General features: G+C 43.2%; 2 protein-coding genes and 1 long non-coding RNA gene across 9 annotated transcripts in view; 1 reads left to right on the forward strand and 2 right to left on the reverse strand.

Moving 5' to 3' along the window:
- The first annotated feature begins 402 nt into the window (after window positions 1–402).
- Window positions 403–4,262, forward strand: hsd17b8 (hydroxysteroid (17-beta) dehydrogenase 8). 2 transcript variants are annotated; one of them, XM_079368732.1, is made up of 9 exons: window positions 403–655; window positions 2,141–2,343; window positions 2,471–2,587; window positions 2,920–3,015; window positions 3,231–3,316; window positions 3,416–3,500; window positions 3,678–3,720; window positions 3,862–3,936; window positions 4,068–4,262. In XM_079368732.1, the coding sequence occupies exons 1-9, from the start codon at window positions 625–627 to the stop codon at window positions 4,085–4,087; spliced, it is 756 nt and encodes a 251-aa protein (XP_079224858.1). In that variant the 5' UTR covers window positions 403–624; the 3' UTR covers window positions 4,088–4,262. The 2 variants fall into 2 exon arrangements, with proteins under 2 accessions (XP_079224858.1, XP_079224857.1); XM_079368731.1 differs by lacking the exon at window positions 403–655 and adding an exon at window positions 1,153–1,523.
- Window positions 4,263–5,958: 1,696 nt separating this feature from the next.
- On the reverse strand, window positions 5,959–6,749 carry LOC306839378. Its single transcript, XR_013781185.1, has 2 exons — window positions 6,466–6,749; window positions 5,959–6,433 (listed from the first exon to the last, which is right to left on the reverse strand). It is a non-coding gene; the product is annotated as an uncharacterized lncRNA (long non-coding RNA).
- A 148-nt stretch (window positions 6,750–6,897) lies between these two features.
- The window catches only part of col11a2 (collagen, type XI, alpha 2), a 40,061-nt gene continuing 30,974 nt past the window's right edge, over window positions 6,898–15,984 (reverse strand). For all 6 annotated transcript variants that reach the window (XM_079367977.1, XM_079367972.1, XM_079367973.1 and 3 more), the window contains 32 exons: window positions 15,904–15,957; window positions 15,620–15,664; window positions 15,449–15,502; window positions 15,248–15,301; window positions 14,551–14,604; window positions 14,255–14,452; window positions 14,115–14,168; window positions 13,842–13,949; window positions 13,638–13,745; window positions 13,455–13,508; window positions 13,307–13,360; window positions 12,959–13,066; window positions 12,800–12,853; window positions 12,654–12,707; window positions 12,324–12,377; window positions 12,169–12,222; window positions 11,984–12,091; window positions 11,834–11,887; window positions 11,665–11,718; window positions 11,531–11,584; window positions 11,398–11,451; window positions 11,193–11,300; window positions 11,045–11,098; window positions 10,799–10,960; window positions 10,578–10,631; window positions 10,438–10,473; window positions 10,291–10,344; window positions 9,745–10,030; window positions 9,543–9,655; window positions 9,287–9,355; window positions 8,952–9,188; window positions 6,898–7,985 (listed from right to left, as the gene is read on the reverse strand). In XM_079367977.1, coding sequence (XP_079224103.1) covers window positions 7,839–7,985; window positions 8,952–9,188; window positions 9,287–9,355; window positions 9,543–9,655; window positions 9,745–10,030; window positions 10,291–10,344; window positions 10,438–10,473; window positions 10,578–10,631; window positions 10,799–10,960; window positions 11,045–11,098; window positions 11,193–11,300; window positions 11,398–11,451; window positions 11,531–11,584; window positions 11,665–11,718; window positions 11,834–11,887; window positions 11,984–12,091; window positions 12,169–12,222; window positions 12,324–12,377; window positions 12,654–12,707; window positions 12,800–12,853; window positions 12,959–13,066; window positions 13,307–13,360; window positions 13,455–13,508; window positions 13,638–13,745; window positions 13,842–13,949; window positions 14,115–14,168; window positions 14,255–14,452; window positions 14,551–14,604; window positions 15,248–15,301; window positions 15,449–15,502; window positions 15,620–15,664; window positions 15,904–15,957 — 2,805 coding nt within the window. In that variant the 3' untranslated portion in view covers window positions 6,898–7,838. The remainder of the gene's footprint in view (window positions 7,986–8,951; window positions 9,189–9,286; window positions 9,356–9,542; window positions 9,656–9,744; window positions 10,031–10,290; window positions 10,345–10,437; window positions 10,474–10,577; window positions 10,632–10,798; window positions 10,961–11,044; window positions 11,099–11,192; window positions 11,301–11,397; window positions 11,452–11,530; window positions 11,585–11,664; window positions 11,719–11,833; window positions 11,888–11,983; window positions 12,092–12,168; window positions 12,223–12,323; window positions 12,378–12,653; window positions 12,708–12,799; window positions 12,854–12,958; window positions 13,067–13,306; window positions 13,361–13,454; window positions 13,509–13,637; window positions 13,746–13,841; window positions 13,950–14,114; window positions 14,169–14,254; window positions 14,453–14,550; window positions 14,605–15,247; window positions 15,302–15,448; window positions 15,503–15,619; window positions 15,665–15,903; window positions 15,958–15,984) is intronic.

The following is a 15,984-nucleotide window of genomic DNA, read 5'->3' on the forward strand; positions in this document are numbered from 1 at the left end:
GACATAGGTATGCATGTCGTTTTTTCCAATTTTTCGACTTAGGTATGTATGTCGTTTTTCTCAATTTTTCGACATAGGTATGTATGTCGTTTTTTCCAATTTTTCGACATAGGTATGGATGTCGATTTTTTCATTTTTCGACATAGGTATGTATGTCGTTTTTTCCAGTTTTATGACATAGATATGTATTCCGTTATTTCTTACTCCATTTTCTCGACATAGGTATGCCTGTCTTTTTTTTTTGTTTTTCGTAATAGGTTTCGTAAAACCGTTCAAATATATTTGCAATAAATAAAACAGTGGACTCCTCATCTGTGCTCCTGAACGGGCATGAACCCTTAAACTCGCGTAGAAGAAGAATCTACTGTATGATACTTCCGGTCGCTGCCGTCAAAATAAAAAGTTAATTTCAAAGAGTGCATCTTAATAAAAACCCTCTGCTGGGTTTATCTTCAGTACAAACATAATGTGGACCAGAACCAATCCATTAATGTATTGATTTTACTTTTAACCCAAACAAATCCAATCGGTTGAACTATTAGCCCTGAAGCTAGCTCTAGCTAACTGCATCTTACACTCGGAGGACAACTATAAACCACAGATATTCTTGGTATTTCCATTTGAATGACATTGTTTATGCCCTCTAGTGGTCACAGTAAGTAACTACATCAAAACGGTCAAGTCAGGTGAAATTACTACGAATAGTTACTTCCGGTCATTGTCGTCAAGATAAAACATTTTTAACTGGTGCGTATCATCGGTAGGTTTATAAAAAAATAAAAAATAAAAATAGTAATCAGAGTTAGTGAAGCTCACAGTAGTTGGACCGGAGGTCTTTGTGTACTCACGATTATGCTTTCTTCAATCTTGTAAAAGAAAAAAACCTCAAACGAGACACAACAACGCGACTATCGAGGAACAAAAATACACTATTTTCAACTTTTACAGTAAATTAATTAAATTGAAGTAATTTGTTCTCTGTTGACCAATTTTTCTCACCGTTAATTCTGAACAGTTTAATCTGAATGAAACAAATCTAAAAATATCTGTTTTAAAAGAACAAAAATGTATTTTGTGTTCAATTTATTCAACGTAATCTGATAAATCCTCGTCTCTGTTTTGATATTTTTTAGTTGTTCTACAGTGGTGTGTTCAGTGTCGGGCGCCCTCTAGTGGCCTCAGTGAAGAACTACACCCTTACAGTAAAGTTAGATACACGCAGCGAAGATGTTCTTCCCTTCAACCCTTTCAGAATAAACCTATTAAAGCGGACGGGTATCCACATCCTGTTCATACTGTGACTGATGGTTATGGAAAGTTTTATGAATTTAATGATAAAGCTTCGTAAGAGATGATTCCCTCCTCACCTCGGGAGCTTTTAGTTAAACTCTGTTGGATTCCTCATCATGACATGTTTTTATCACCGGCGCCATCTAGTGGACAACCTAAAAACTACAATAACATCAGAGGGGGGAACATGGCGGCTTCCACACGGCTGATATCAAGGTTGACTCTGGTCACTGGTAAATACATGTCAGATTCACGTGTGTGTAAAGTGAGAAGTTTAAGGAGATGCAATTCAAAGTCACGTGTCAAACCTGCAGCATCAAAGAAAGACAAGTTTGATCTCCGAAGGCTGACAGATTGGTCATTATTTTTCAGTAAACGTGATTTATTAGTGATTTATTAATCAGATCGGACTGAATGAAGTTTGATGACTTGAATTTAGAGTGAAGGTAAAAATGAAGCTGTTATTATGGCTTTATGTCACGTGACCTGCAACGACTTCATAGTGAAACGATCTGTATCTGAATTATGAAAATGTTGATTAAATGCCCCTAAACTGTAAAACAGTCAGGCACTTTAGTGACTGACTGAAAGGACACTTGTATTATTATGTAAAAAGTGTGGCTTATTAATCGACTGGTGGAATAAACATGAAAGCTGTGATATGAATGATGCAGCCTCACACATCCTCATCACAAACGTGATTGGGTGCAAATGAACTGTTAATCAAACTGGTAATCAATCCATCAGCTTCCTGTTTCCTCGTCGTCCTTGATTGATATTTGTTTTGTCAGAAACATCCAAAGAGGATCCTCTTGTCTTTAAAACTTTCTGCTCCTCTTTTCTCTCCCAGGAGGAGGCAGCGGGATCGGACGGGCGGTCTGTCAGCGCTTCGCCTCTGAGGGCGCCTCCGTGGTGGTGGCAGACATCAGCGAGGAGTCGGCCAACGACACCATGGAGAGCCTGCAGAATGAGCTCAGAGGACAGGGTCACATGACGGCTGTGGTGGACGTGTCATCCAAAGAGAGCGTGAGGAAGCTGCTCACGAGAATACAGGTTTGTTCCAGACAGAAAAAGATCCAACACGTGTGTTTACATCATAACCTGAAACCTCTCTCTCGTTGACTGTTTGTTTTCACGTTGGAGGAACTTTTCCACGCCTTGTTTTTCTCTCCCTCTGCAGACTCATTACTTCCAGCCTCCCTCAGTGTGTGTGAACGCAGCAGGCATCACGCAGGACGACTTCCTGCTCAGCATGGAGGAGGATCACTTTGACAGAGTCATCCAGGTCAACCTGAAGGTGTGAAGCAAGTCCAGCGTGTCATCCAGTCACTGTGTCTGTCCAACAGGTCGGAGGATGACACTAACTCGAGATGTGCCCGTTAGTCGACGACACGGCCAGCAGTCATCACCTTCACGAGTCGGCTCCAGAAAATACCAGAAACAACTGAAGATTGAAATGTTTTCTTTGTTGCACTTGAAGAAAATAATCACATAAAGATGCTTTCACAAAACGTCTAAGAACTGCTGAGTGAACACAAACAGTCGGGTCACCTGATGTGATGTGAATGATTTTTCTGATTTACTGTGAAGAGATGAATTCACTCCTGTTTGCTCGTGCGTCTCTTCCAGGGCTCCTTCTTAATCACTCAGGCTGTCGCTCAGGCGCTGGTGGCCTGTGGAGCACCCAAAGGATCCATCATCACCGTGGGCAGCATCGTAGGAAAGGTGAGACACCTGCACAGATACGGTCTCCAGCTGAGAGTTTGCCTTCACTGTTCAATGTTTTCATCTTTATTAAAAAAATCTAAACATACAGTACTGGGGATAATCAGATGAAAGACTAAGCTGAAATAAAGAGCTGATAAAACGAGGATCTGATAAATGTGTTGTTTGCTGCTTTGCGTCAATGTGAACGTCTCCTGTGTGCTTCATGTTTGAAGGTGGGAAACCTGGGACAGGTGAACTACGCTGCCTCTAAAGCCGGCGTGGAGGGTTTAACGAAGACGGTGGCCAAAGAGCTGAGCAGGTGAGAAGCTGCTGAAGCTCTGATGAAACATGATGACACACCATCACACCACGTCTGTACGTGTTTTTCTTTTGAATAATTTCCTTCTCCTCCCTCCAGGTTTGGGATTCGGTGTAATTGTGTTCTGCCCGGATTTATATCGACTCCGATGACAGAGAAAGTTCCAGAGAAGGTTATTAGCAAGGTACCTGATGTTTGTGTTTGAAGGATCTGTGAGCGTCAGTCAGGAATGAATTGTTTGTTTGGTCTGTCTTGTGAGTCTTTAAAACTTCAGTAGATCAAATCAGGACTTTCTGCAGAACTAAAATGTATTTTATTACAGCCAACAAACGAATGTAAGCGTCACCTGTTTGTGTTGCAGATGAAGTCTTTGGTGCCTCTGGGCAGAATGGGCGAGCCTGCAGGTCAGTGCAGATCTTCATGTTGTTGTTTTGGGATTTGTTGTGCTCTTCACATTCGCTCCCTGCGCTCTGACTCCTCCACGCCGTAGAGTCCAAAGTGTTCTGAAAGCTTCCTGTGCTCTCTCTCTCTCTCTGGTTCTGCAGAGGTGGCGGACGTTTGTGCCTTTCTAGCTTCAGATGACTCTCGGTACGTCACAGGAGCGAGTGTTGAAGTCACAGGTAAACTTTGATTTCATTCTCTAAAAGCTGCTTCTGTAAATAAACGTTATTCACGTCATTATTCTGAGTATTTGTTGCCTTTTTTTATATCAACTGAAACCAAGTTAAAGGTCCGCTTCTGTCTTTGTCAGGTGGACTTTTTATCGGCTGAATCGTTCGTCTGAAATCCTGATGAAGACCACCAGGGGCCAGCTCCTTCATAGTCATATATCACTTGTTCATATATTTCTTTTAATCACATGACTGCTGCTGAAAACACCTCAGAAATCTGAATGTGAACTTGTTTTATAAATACTTGTTTGGTGCCAATAAACCTGTTTATAACATTTCTACACATAAAGAGTTTAAATGATGCAGACCCTGCTCACAGTTTAATCTCAGTGTGCGCTGATTAGAAGATAAGACTGTGGGTCAGCTTTTTAGAAATAAGTCCAACAAGCTGAGCAGTAAAATACCTGAGTTTAGTTTACCTTTATAAATATTAATAGCATTTTTAAACACAACTTTTCAGAGGTTTCAAACATATTTGTCAGTCTGAAAAAAAAACAACTCTAAAAGTGCTGTGAAAAAAGAGGCCACTGTTCATAAAAGAAAACCAGATAAATCTAAAAAGACGCTTAATGTAAGAAAGAAACAATTATTATTAGTTTATTAGTTTAAAATCTTTATGATTCACATCCAGCTGTTTTAAATTAAGCAGCATCTTTAGGGTGATGTGAAAATAAATTTGAGTTTCTGCTGAGAAACTGAAGGAGGCCACAAGAGGGCGCTGTTTTACTGACTTACTGAATAATTTATTTTAAATGAATAAAAACACAATGTTAATAAAAGTTATTAAAAGGTGGATTCAGATTTTTAAAGAACCTAATTTGTTCAATGGTTGAATAAAAATGTTAAAGACACAAACAATGTTTTGTCCTCTCGAAGTTAGCAAACCGGATATGTAAACTGACGTTTCCGGTAAAACATTTAAACATAAAATAATATACGTATATTATAATGATGATTTAAAAGAGCAAACTGCGTCCAACTAAACTAAAACTACACAACTGTTGGTTAAAAATTGAAAATAATCGGTATTACAACGTCATCAATAACACGTAAAAAACACAGTTAGCATTAGCATTAGCGCCGCTACCGTTTTTGGTGCACCTGCATAAACGTCCGGAGTCGCTAAAACAGCAGCTAACTTTGGTTCCTGCTGCTGATTAGTTTATTTAATTAATAATAATAAAAAAAAATTAAAAAAGAAGAAATTATCGATTGATTAATACACAATATTGCACGCAAATTATCAGAATAATTATTACAAACAACAAAGTTTAACAAAGTAAAACAAATCTGTATGTTTTAAGAAAATAAAAAGCACATAAAACGTGTTTTTCATGGATATATTATCTATCAGCCCACAGGAAGCAGAGCTTTAGTCTTTTTACAAGGCGACACATAAAACCTGATCTATGAACTTCCTGTCTGAATCAAAGACTGAACATAATAATGTCTGAACAAGAGACGTACTGACAGATGTTAGGAAGAAAAACAAGAGTCAAGCAGCTCTTTTAAAAAGATTATATATTACAGAAACAAGAATTTAAAAAAATTACTTACACACATTATAAAATAATACTTTTTACTCTTTTCAGCACCATATTTTTATGATTGTCTTCAGAACAAATGACATGTTATTCTTTCTGCAGGATCTCAAAGTCAGATTTATTCATTTTGAAGGTTTTTGGCCATCCTGTCGAGTTTCTGTGCTAAACTTTTAAAAAAAGGTCAAACAATAAAAAAACCAAAAACAAAGCTGAGCCCTCGTATGGCATCTTGTGGAAACTCATGGCGGCAGACAGGCTCGTCCCCTCCCTCTCACAAACGTCCTCCTACCCACTGAAATCACATGTTTAAAGCTCAGAGGATTGGTGCTGATATCTGAAAATCGATCGATGCATTGATTAAAAGCCCGGTGAAGCAAGAAGCTGAGTCGAGAGAAACAGTAGCAACGACAAGGAAATGTAACAGAGCTGGAGAGTCACCATTTAATCATGACAGTGGAAGCAAAATGTAACAGCACAGTACAGTTGATGAAAACACTAAAAAAAAGGGATATTACAATAAAAAATGGCCACAGATTGTTTGGTTGTACAGGAGGAGTTTGGACAGGGCGTGAAGCTGGAAGATAAGTTGAACATGTAAGTCACTCTGGTCACATGAACCCTCGAGTGTCAGCTACAGGAAATAAATACAAATGAAATATACCACATTTGACGTGAATATTTGGTGGTCTTTTTTTTATTATCTCATAGCACCCTGTTTGTTTTAAATAAATACAATAGAATATCACTATTTCTGTACAAATGGAATGTAATGCACATTTTCCCCAGTAAAAAAAGCTTCATGAAATGATAAAAGAGACTAAAGAGAGTGAAGGAGGGCTGGAAAGTGAACTTGTTTACTTTGGTATAATTAGCACCTTGCCACACAGTTTCTTTCAGTAAAGCTTGTTTTATTATTCGCTGCTTCAGGAGAAACATTTAAACCCTGACCAGCTTCTGACCTCTGACGTCTAATCAGGACAAGTGTTTGAGATTCTTAACAAATCAAAGTACCCAGAAAGTGATTCAGTAAATGCTGGACTGGTGCGAGACCTTCATCGCCTGATCCGTGATTTAAAGACCAATCAGCTGTTAGAAAGTCGCATGCAAGCACAACAGCATCAGGCGAAGCACAGCTTACTAAAACAATGGCTTTTAAATTCCCTGACCAAGGTTTCCACACATCTTTATTTAACCTCACTGCACGAAGCAACATGTCCGCCGCTGTCAAAGGAAACGTGTCCAGTCTCCTGCTTCTCTCTGGACTCGACGATCCTTGCTGCATCTCACAAGAAAGATTCTTCGACCATTAGTACGAGCAGTGAATCACATTTAAAGAGCAACAAACAAACTGAGTCTAACCAGCACGCCGTCCTTCGCTTGGTTCCCTCTTAAACCTGGGAGGAAACTGGTGGCTTTATTTCTTTGGTTTCTTTTGATACGATAAGAAAAGAGTTAAAAAAGTGTTTCCAATGTGAGCAACACGACTGACACGTCACCCCGTGTTTATACACACGTCCCATAAAGAGGATTTTAACTGGCGCCTGCAGGCTGGTTTTACAAAAACAAAGTGGAGAAGAAAGTGGATTCAAAACGTTGACTTCTCGATTGACTAAAGCTGTGAAGTGAAACAAACCACGCGGACACAGGCAGCCTCACATGTTGCACCGCTCGTCAGTCTGAAAAGAGTGACCGTCAGCCATGTTGCCCGCAGAGGGAACGTGAGGTTACAGAAATGCAGATAAAGTCCGAGTGTGACCCTTTGTTGTGGAGGGAGGAAGCAGGAGGTAGAGCAGTGGATAAAAAAGAAGAGGGGGGGGGGCCGTGGGGAGGAGAGAGGAGTGAGAGGGGGATCGGAGACGAGGGGCTTCCGGCTTGTTCTCTGTCTCAGGCCGGCCTCCTTTAAAAACACTCTCCTGGCTTCTTTCTTCCCTTCTTGCTGTGGTGCGCCCAAACCGTGATCTCCTCTCTGCGAGTTTTTATTTCTCTCCTCTTGACTTATTTTTGTGACGTCCATTATTGGTTGGGACGATGTTGATGTTCCCAGGCACGTACTCTGAGTGTGAGCGCTTGTTTGTCTCACAACCACATCTCAGTGTGTGTGAGTGTGTGTGTGTGTGTGTGTGTGTGTTTTCATATCATTTACAAGTTAATTTACAAATTACTGGGCATGTGAGTGTTTTAATATCAATGTGTCTCTAAGTGCATGTGTGTGTGTGTGTGTAGTGTTGTTCCGTTCAGGATGTGTGTGTGTGTGTGTGTGTGTGTGTGTGTGTGTGTGTGTGTGTGTGTGTGTGTGTGTGTGTGTTTTTAGCCTTGGAAACAGACAGGTCCCACTTCAAAGCCAAACTGCTGGTTGCTCTCCCCAAAGTCTGACACCTTAAGATCCCGCAGAGGAAGATGCTCCACTTGTGGCGTGTTGATTTCCAGCACTGTCCTGTCGAAGCCTTTACGATACTGCAGATAGAGACGCAGAGAGAGAGAGAGGTGTATTAGAGACAGGAAACATGTTGTATAGGGAGCTGTGAGCGTGCACAACCAGGTGATAGAGTTTTTATGTCACTGTATCGTAACTTTACTTTAAGCTGCTTGATTTTTAAGAATCACAAAAAAACATGTGAATTTAAAGCCATTAAATGTCTGTAATATTTATTTATATAATAATTTACATCCTGCTATAGTTTACCGTTTGTGCTGTGCAACAACTAATCTGTTATATCCATTCACATCTATGATGCTGCTAACTGTAAATGAGTCTCACCACACATATCCCACCTCACCTTAACTAGAGTCACCTTTTATATTCTTCTTCTTCGTTATTGTTTTTAGCTGTGTGCACTTTAAGGTGAAGCCATTCTATTCTATTCTATTCTATTCTTTTCTATTCTGTTCTATTCAATTCTGTTCTATTCTGTTCTGTTCTATTCTATTATATTCTGTTCTATTCTATTCTGTTCTATTCTATTCTTTTCTTTTATATTCTATTCTTTTACATTCTGTTCTATTCTTTTCTGTTCTATTCTTTTCTATTCTATTCTATTCTGTTCTGTTCTATTCTTTTATATTCTATTCTATTCTATTCTGTTCTATTCTTTTATATTCTATTCTTTTACATTCTATTCTATTCTGTTCTGTTCTGTTCTATTCTGTTCTATTCTATTCTTTTCTTTTCTATTCTATTCTTTTCTTTTCTATTCTTTTATTCTTTTATATTCTATTCTATTCTGTTCTATTCTTTTATATTCTATTCTGTTCTATTCTTTTATATTCTATTCTGTTCTGTTCTATTCTATTATATTCTATTCTGGTCTATTCTGTTGTGTTCTGTTCTGTTCTCTGATTGGACGGGTAAAACCTTGGGGGCGGGCAGCTTGTGGAGATGTGTTGTGTGTGTTTGGAGGTCGGTTCTCCGTGTGGACTCACAGAGCAGCCGTCCAGCAGGGCCTTGATGTACGGGTTGGTCTCGTAGCTCAGATCCTCGTCGTTGGAACCCTGGAAGTGCAGCGCTCGGTTGTAGCTGTTCTTGGCGCTGCGGTCGGCCCACGCCACCGAGCGATGGCAGTGGTAGGTGATGTTCTGACGGGCCTGGATGCTCAGCAGACGCAGGAAGCCCAGCTGGACCACGCCCACAGGCTCGCCGTTAGAGTCCACGTAGGAGAACTGGTGCAGGGCGAGGAAGAGGAGGTCATGAAGAGTCCACAGAACGACGAAGGTAAACATTAAAGCATCGTCTTTAAAGGTCACAGAAGGTCACATACCTTGCTGCCAGAGGTGAACTGGCTGTACCAGGATCCTGGAGTCTCTTTGTCCCAGGAGCTCATCTGTACCTGAACACATGAAGACACACAGCTTCATTATCGAACAAACAAAACAAAGTTTGTGCTGAGTTTTATGATTCATGTGAGGATGCAAAGATCGAATGTTCCCTCATCAGCTTCATGTTTTTAAACTTGCACTCAGAGACTAATCTGTGTTTTTAATATTGAAGGATAATAAGGAGGCTTATTTACTGACCGTGTTGATGCTGTCGCTGGGATACAGACACGTCTCTGCTCCATTAGTGAAGTTACAGAACACCTTGAAGGCGTCCCTGGAGCAGCCCTGGTTGGGGTCGATCCAGTACTCTCCTGCAGGGGGGGCAGAGGGAGGCAAACGTAAATGTCAGAACTCTGCATGGGGGACGCTGGTGGGACGAGGAGGACAGAGGTTCGATTACCGTCTTTGAGGTCTGGCTGGCTGAGGTGCAGGTCTTGGCAGGTGCGAGCAGGACTGTCCTGGGTACCCAGGGGGAATCGCATGGTCTCGATCTCCTGTCGCAGAGAGTTGAGCGAGCCAAAGATCTCCTCCATGCCTTCGCTGCCCATCATGAACTCAGTGCCGGTGGCGTCGGACGCAGGCAGGTCAGAGTCGCTCTCTGGGAGCAGCTGGCTGGCGTCGATGGAACGCTTGGACTTGGGACTCCTCTGGATGGGCAGCGGCTGGATGACCTCACCTGGTGGACCCTGGGAGGAGAGTTCACATCTCAATAAACTATAACGAGGGGAAATTACTGAGCAGCAGGGATTTCAAACAATCAGAAATACAAAGCAGGTGAAGATGTGGATAAAGTCGTCACCTCTTCATGATGTTATTGGATGTAATATGCAGTATGTACATTAGGTGTCACAAAACTAAAAACAGTCTTTTAAAAGTTTTAAATCTGCTATTTGAAGAGATTTCCTTTGTGTGTATTTACAGGTTCAAAGAGTGCTTGAGTACTTACTGGAGGTCCTGGAGGTCCTTGTACACCCTTTTCTCCCTTAGGACCAGATCCTCCCTAAACACAGCAGAGAGGGGAAAGATGTGTGACCACACACAGCATCAGATTGGATCTCTGTGTGAGGTACAAACACTCCTGAAGAATACTCACAGACGAACCCTTGGCTCCTTTGACTCCTTGAGGACCCTGTAAACGAGGTGAGGCTTTAGTTTGAGGATGACGACATACGTGGTGTGTTTCTGTGTTGGTGCCAATGCAAGAACAAAGAGAGAGAGCTATGGACTACTCACAGGCAGACCAGCAGGACCAGCAGGGCCGAGGGGTCCAGTTCCTCCAGCCATTCCCTGAAATCAAAGCGGAGACATGTTAGACATGACACCAGTTTACAGACATCAACAGCTGCAAGACTGTAAGAAGCTCCAGCGTCAGTCTGTCCTTGTTTCACCTGCAGCAGCGTGATACAGGTGAAGGTTCACATTTCATTACACTGATGCAGGAACGTGCGACTTACAGACTCTCCCTTTGGTCCGGAGGTTCCCTGAGGGCCGGGCAAACCTCTGTCTCCCTTCTCTCCCTGCTCTCCTGGGGGTCCGATGAGACCGATAAGACCCGGGTGTCCTTTCTCTCCCTTGGAACCGGGTTCTCCACGCAGGCCGGGCAAACCAGGAGGTCCCTGCAGGAGGAGAGAAGGAAACAGCGATGAGGTTGGAGGTTTGACTTGAGCTTCTGTGAGAGTGGAAATTAAAGCTTATCTTACCAGAGGTCCAGGTGGTCCTTTCTGTCCAGAAGGTCCAGGAGATCCTTGCTCACCCTGAAACACATTCAGAGACACAGTTAGGAGGACGTGGACCTGGTGACACGCTGTTCGTCACATGGATTTATTCACTATCACAGTCTTTACTCACCACTGGTCCTGGAAGTCCTCTGAGACCCTCTGTTCCTGGTTTTCCTGGTACACCCTGAGGACCGACGGGTCCAGTTTTTCCTGGTGGTCCAACAGCACCCGTGTCTCCCTGCAAACGACGATGATGCCGTATTAATCAATCATTAATCAATAACAGGATCCCTGTCACATGTTTCATATCGACCCTCAGAGAGCTCTAAACTCACCTTGGTTCCCTTCTCTCCCTGACGTCCCTCTGGTCCTCTCGTCCCAGCAGGACCCTGACAGGTGAGACATGCAGGTTATCATTCATGTTGTCAGGAGCAGAAGCTGAGTCTGAAACCAGCACGGTGGGCTTACCCTCTTTCCTGGGGGGCCGGTCGGTCCGTTCTCACCAGCGGGTCCAGGGGAGCCCTGTAACAGCAGAGAGAGGACTTAAGACTCATTTCATCCACTCACTTCTTCCTTCATATCTGATAGATCCTCTAACGTACAGATTCTCCTTGTTCGCCATCTTCTCCTCGCTCTCCCTTGGCGCCATCTTGGCCCTGAAATAACAAAGATCAGAGTGACTGTATGAAACAAGCTGCAATAAATGACCAACAGCTGCGGAGAACTCTGACAGATTATATAAATAGTGTGTGATTAAAAATGGATACTCACTCTGGGTCCAAGCTCACCGGGGGGACCAGGATCTCCAGGGAAACCAACAGGACCCTGAAGGTGGAGACAAACACAGACTGATGACTAATCATGAAGACGTAACGTCACCAGCTTTGTTTAAACTGCAGTCAGTGTGTTTGAGTGTCATACAGGATTTCCTTTGGGTCCGTCGTCTCCAGGACGTCCTCGGCCTCCAGCAGGTCCAGCAGTTCCAGGTTGTCCAGCTTCTCCCTTCTCTCCGCGCTCTCCACGAGGACCCTGACAGGAGCACAGACGTTAACATGATCCTGTACGCTGAGCCACAGCCTGCTGAGCTGTCAGAGTCCCACACTCACCTTCTTTCCTGGCTCTCCTCCTATTCCAGGTGGTCCGCCCTCGCCGGGCTCTCCCTGTGCACAGAACACATTTTATTTAGCTCCAAACCTTTTAAGGAAAGTTTAAAACTCTGAAATATTTCTTCATGCCAGTAGAACGTCCTTCAATCCTTCACCTTCTCTCCGACAGGACCAGGATTACCCAAACCACCAGGAGGACCTTGAGGACCCTGAAAAATATGCAAATTAAACCCCTCAAAAAACATTTATGACATCACATCCAAATAAATATTATCAGCTGATTGATTAGAGATAAGTGAAATTTTTTTGAGCAACTCATGAAACAGTTACTTCTTCAGTAACAACAAACAATATTTGAGTCTGTAATGAAGTTTTGAAGTAAATAAATAAACTATGTGAGTTCATCTGATTTACTTTATCTGTCTAACAAACAAACCGCTCCATCATCATCTCTATGTAATGGTACTGATAAGGAAAACACTCACGTCAGCACCGCTAGGTCCAGCAGGGCCACGGGGGCCTGGAGGGCCGGGGGGACCCTGGAAAGGTAAAGAGGTTTTAATGAAGACTTCATGTTGAGAGAAAACGTTGATAATAAAAATCAGTGAAGTCTCAGACTAATAAAACTCACCAGGGGTCCAACGTCTCCAGTCTCTCCCTTCTCACCTGAGGTTCCAGGTAATCCCTGCAGAGAAAAGAGTCAACAGAGGATAAAATCAGACACACTGATTAGATCAGTTAAAACCAGGCCGTCTGCTTGGAGGAGTGTGCATGGTTGTTTTTATTTGACCTGCAGTCCGATGGGTCCTGGGGCTCCCGGGAAGCCTCTGGTACCTTCGTCCCCTTTAGCTCCAAAAGGTCCCTGCTGGCCTCTGGGTCCAAGCTCTCCATCAGCACCCTGCACCACAGAAGAAGAAAATAAAGACCATGAAGATAAATCAACGAGTTCACTGGGGAAAAATCATCAATCTTATCATTATATTTATTAAACACTTCATGTTTTAAATTAGTTGTTATGAAGGATGAATTTTGTACCCGTTTGTTCAGAACAGATAAAAGAACTGAAACTTTTCCCGCCAAAACTAAAAAAAACATCAAAATGAAAGCTGAACATAAAAGAGTTCAGCGTGGTACTTACAGCAGGTCCGGGCTGACCAACAGGACCCATGGGCCCGGGTGGACCAGGAGGACCCTACCAACACACCGAACACAAGCACGGCGTCAACACAGAGGAGAGAGTCAAACAGAAACTACACAGTGATTATTGGTGATCAGAAGTCACTTACATGCTCTCCTTTACCGCCCTTAGCGCCCTTCTGACCGTGCTCGCCAACTTCGCCCTGCAGAGACAAAGAGACATCCCGTTACAGTAAAGACAACCTTTCAATATATGACGGGAGAAACTCGGGATCAGAGGAGTGTTGGCAGGTGTTTTTTTTGTATGAAGTCCGTCACTCAGAGTTACTGGCCTTGTCTCCGTCCTCTCCTGGTACTCCAGGTGATCCAGCAGGGCCAGGCAGACCCACAGGACCCTGCACTCCATCACGACCTGCTGGTCCAATGGGGCCTTTCTCACCCTTCATAAGATCAAAGAGGAAAATCAAATGTCAATCATTTTCCTTTGGCTGGATTGAAAAACAATGAAAACTGCTCAATGGATGAACAATACTCACAGGAACTCCTTTCTCTCCGGCGTTTCCAGGAGGCCCCTGAGGGCCCGGTCTGCCAGGAGGTCCAACAGGTCCAGCAGTACCAGCTTGACCCCTCTCACCAGGAGATCCCTGGAAAGGTAGAACTTCATGAGTTCATCACGTTTATTAACACAGCTGATTAATTTGAGAATTAAAACCATAAACTGCAGAATAAAAGGAACATCTGTCTCATCTCGTCAGACAGCACAGTCATGTTTTCACCTCTAAAAGGTAAAAGTATGAGTCTAGACTTACAGCAGGTCCAGGGGGTCCGGCAGGTCCTTCACTTCCCTTCAGTCCTCCGCCGCCCTACAAGGAGACAAAAAGTGATCAATCTCCATTTCCATGTCACTAATTCAGAGTCTGCCCTCAATATTTCTATTGGTCTTGCTCACAGGGGTTCCAGGAAGTCCTCTCTCTCCCGGGAAGCCTCTCAGTCCTGGTGGCCCATCTTTACCAGGCCCTCCGGGGGGTCCAGGGTCTCCTTTGGTACCTTCTTTTCCAGAGGGACCAGAAAGTCCCTGCTCTCCAGGTGGACCTGGGGGTCCAGGGTGGCCACGCTCACCCAAGGGTCCGGTCTCTCCTGATGGACCCTGGATGGTAGAGGTACGACAGAGGACAGATTAAATTACCGTGAAGACTGATCCTAAAAAACAATCAGGAAAATTCTGCACCGTGATAGAAAACATACCTGAGGTCCAACAACTCCAGGAGGCCCAGGTGGACCCATCTTACCTTGGAAACCCTGGAGGAGAGAAAGTCATTTCAACAATCATTGAACCTTGAAGCTCCTGCAACATGTCAACACATCATTCTTAACTCTATTTATAATCTCTGGACGACTGGCTCCTTTGTTCATGTCAGTAACTTCTATCCTAAATGTGTGGCCTTTAATATGTTTGTATTCATAGACAGCTTATGCTGTTTATTAATCCATCACACATTTTCAAACCTGGAAATCAACAGACAGAAGTCCTGTATCTGTTTTAATGTTTTGTAGGTTTAAATGAGAGACGTCAGAACATTAAATGTCTTTTAATAAGTTTATCTGAGTCGAGCAGCAGCGTCGGATCTCCAAATCATTCTTCTTCAGCGCTGCAGGGTAACACGCGCAGGGTAACATGTGCAGGGTAACACGTGCAGGGTAACACGTGCAGGTTTTAGAACAGACTGATCATGATGTCCTACAGGGCTGCTGATAGAAATAAAACTGCAGCGTGCACAGGTGAACACTGAGCTTGCTTTTGGCTCCGCCTCCAGCCTGGCCTAACCCTCCATCATGATCTCCTGTTAGTTGCTTCTTGTTGGTGCATTTCTTAATGAATGAAGATGCCACACTTTAATCTTTACTGAACAAAATGGAAGTGATGAAAAAAAAACAAACGTACAACTTCTCCTCTCTGTCCAGGGTGTCCAGGCAGCCCGTCCTTTCCTGGGGGTCCCTGCAAGGAAACACCCGTCAGCCATCATATATTACGTAAATCTTTGTCTCAAAAGAGGACGGCGAGAAAGAGGGAACATCAAACCAAAGACCACGTTGGAAGAATGAAGTACAGATATCCTATTAACAGCATTAAATGTGTTCTTACAGGAGGTCCTTTCGGTCCTGGGAAACCGTTGGCTCCCTGAGGCCCGGGCAATCCCTGGTGAGGCAGCAACACATCAAATATTAAAAATCATCAAAGATACTGAAGCACCGAGTATGTTTGGCCAAATGAGGAGTTACGCAGCAGAAGACAAAGTGAAAGTGAAGCACTCACTCTCTCTCCAAGTGGACCAGGAGGACCGTCACTTCCTGACGTTCCCTAAGAACAACAACACAAACAAAAGTTTGATTTCACATCTGAACTGTTGAAGGATTTCTTCACGCTGTGAAATAATTTAGATAACCAAATGAACGAGTCAAAAATATCCAGCTTGTAAGTTTTGGTTCCATCACGTCTATCATATAGTATAATTATGTTTTATATCAATAATCATGAAGACAGACAGGCAGACAGATGATCCTCATCGAACCAGTTTGACAGAAAGTGTGAAAACAAACCTTTGCTCCTGACTTCCCAGTCGAGCCCCTCGGTCCTCTCTGCCCTCTGGGGCCCTGACGAGTTCAGACAGAAAGTTTAAT

This window comes from Symphodus melops (assembly GCF_947650265.1).
Source record: "Symphodus melops genome assembly, chromosome: 18".
Classification (NCBI taxonomy): domain Eukaryota; kingdom Metazoa; phylum Chordata; class Actinopteri; order Labriformes; family Labridae; genus Symphodus; species Symphodus melops.

Excerpts from the sequence above, each read along its gene's own strand:
- hsd17b8 (XM_079368731.1), top strand. The coding sequence starts at position 1,352 with ATGATTCCCTCCTCACCTCGGGAGCTTTTAGTTAAACTCTGTTGGATT. Across the intron at positions 1,524-2,140 it reads AAGGTTGACTCTGGTCACTG|GAGGAGGCAGCGGGATCGGA; the intron begins GTAAATACATGT and ends TTTCTCTCCCAG. Across the intron at positions 3,016-3,230 it reads TGGGCAGCATCGTAGGAAAG|GTGGGAAACCTGGGACAGGT; the intron begins GTGAGACACCTG and ends TCATGTTTGAAG.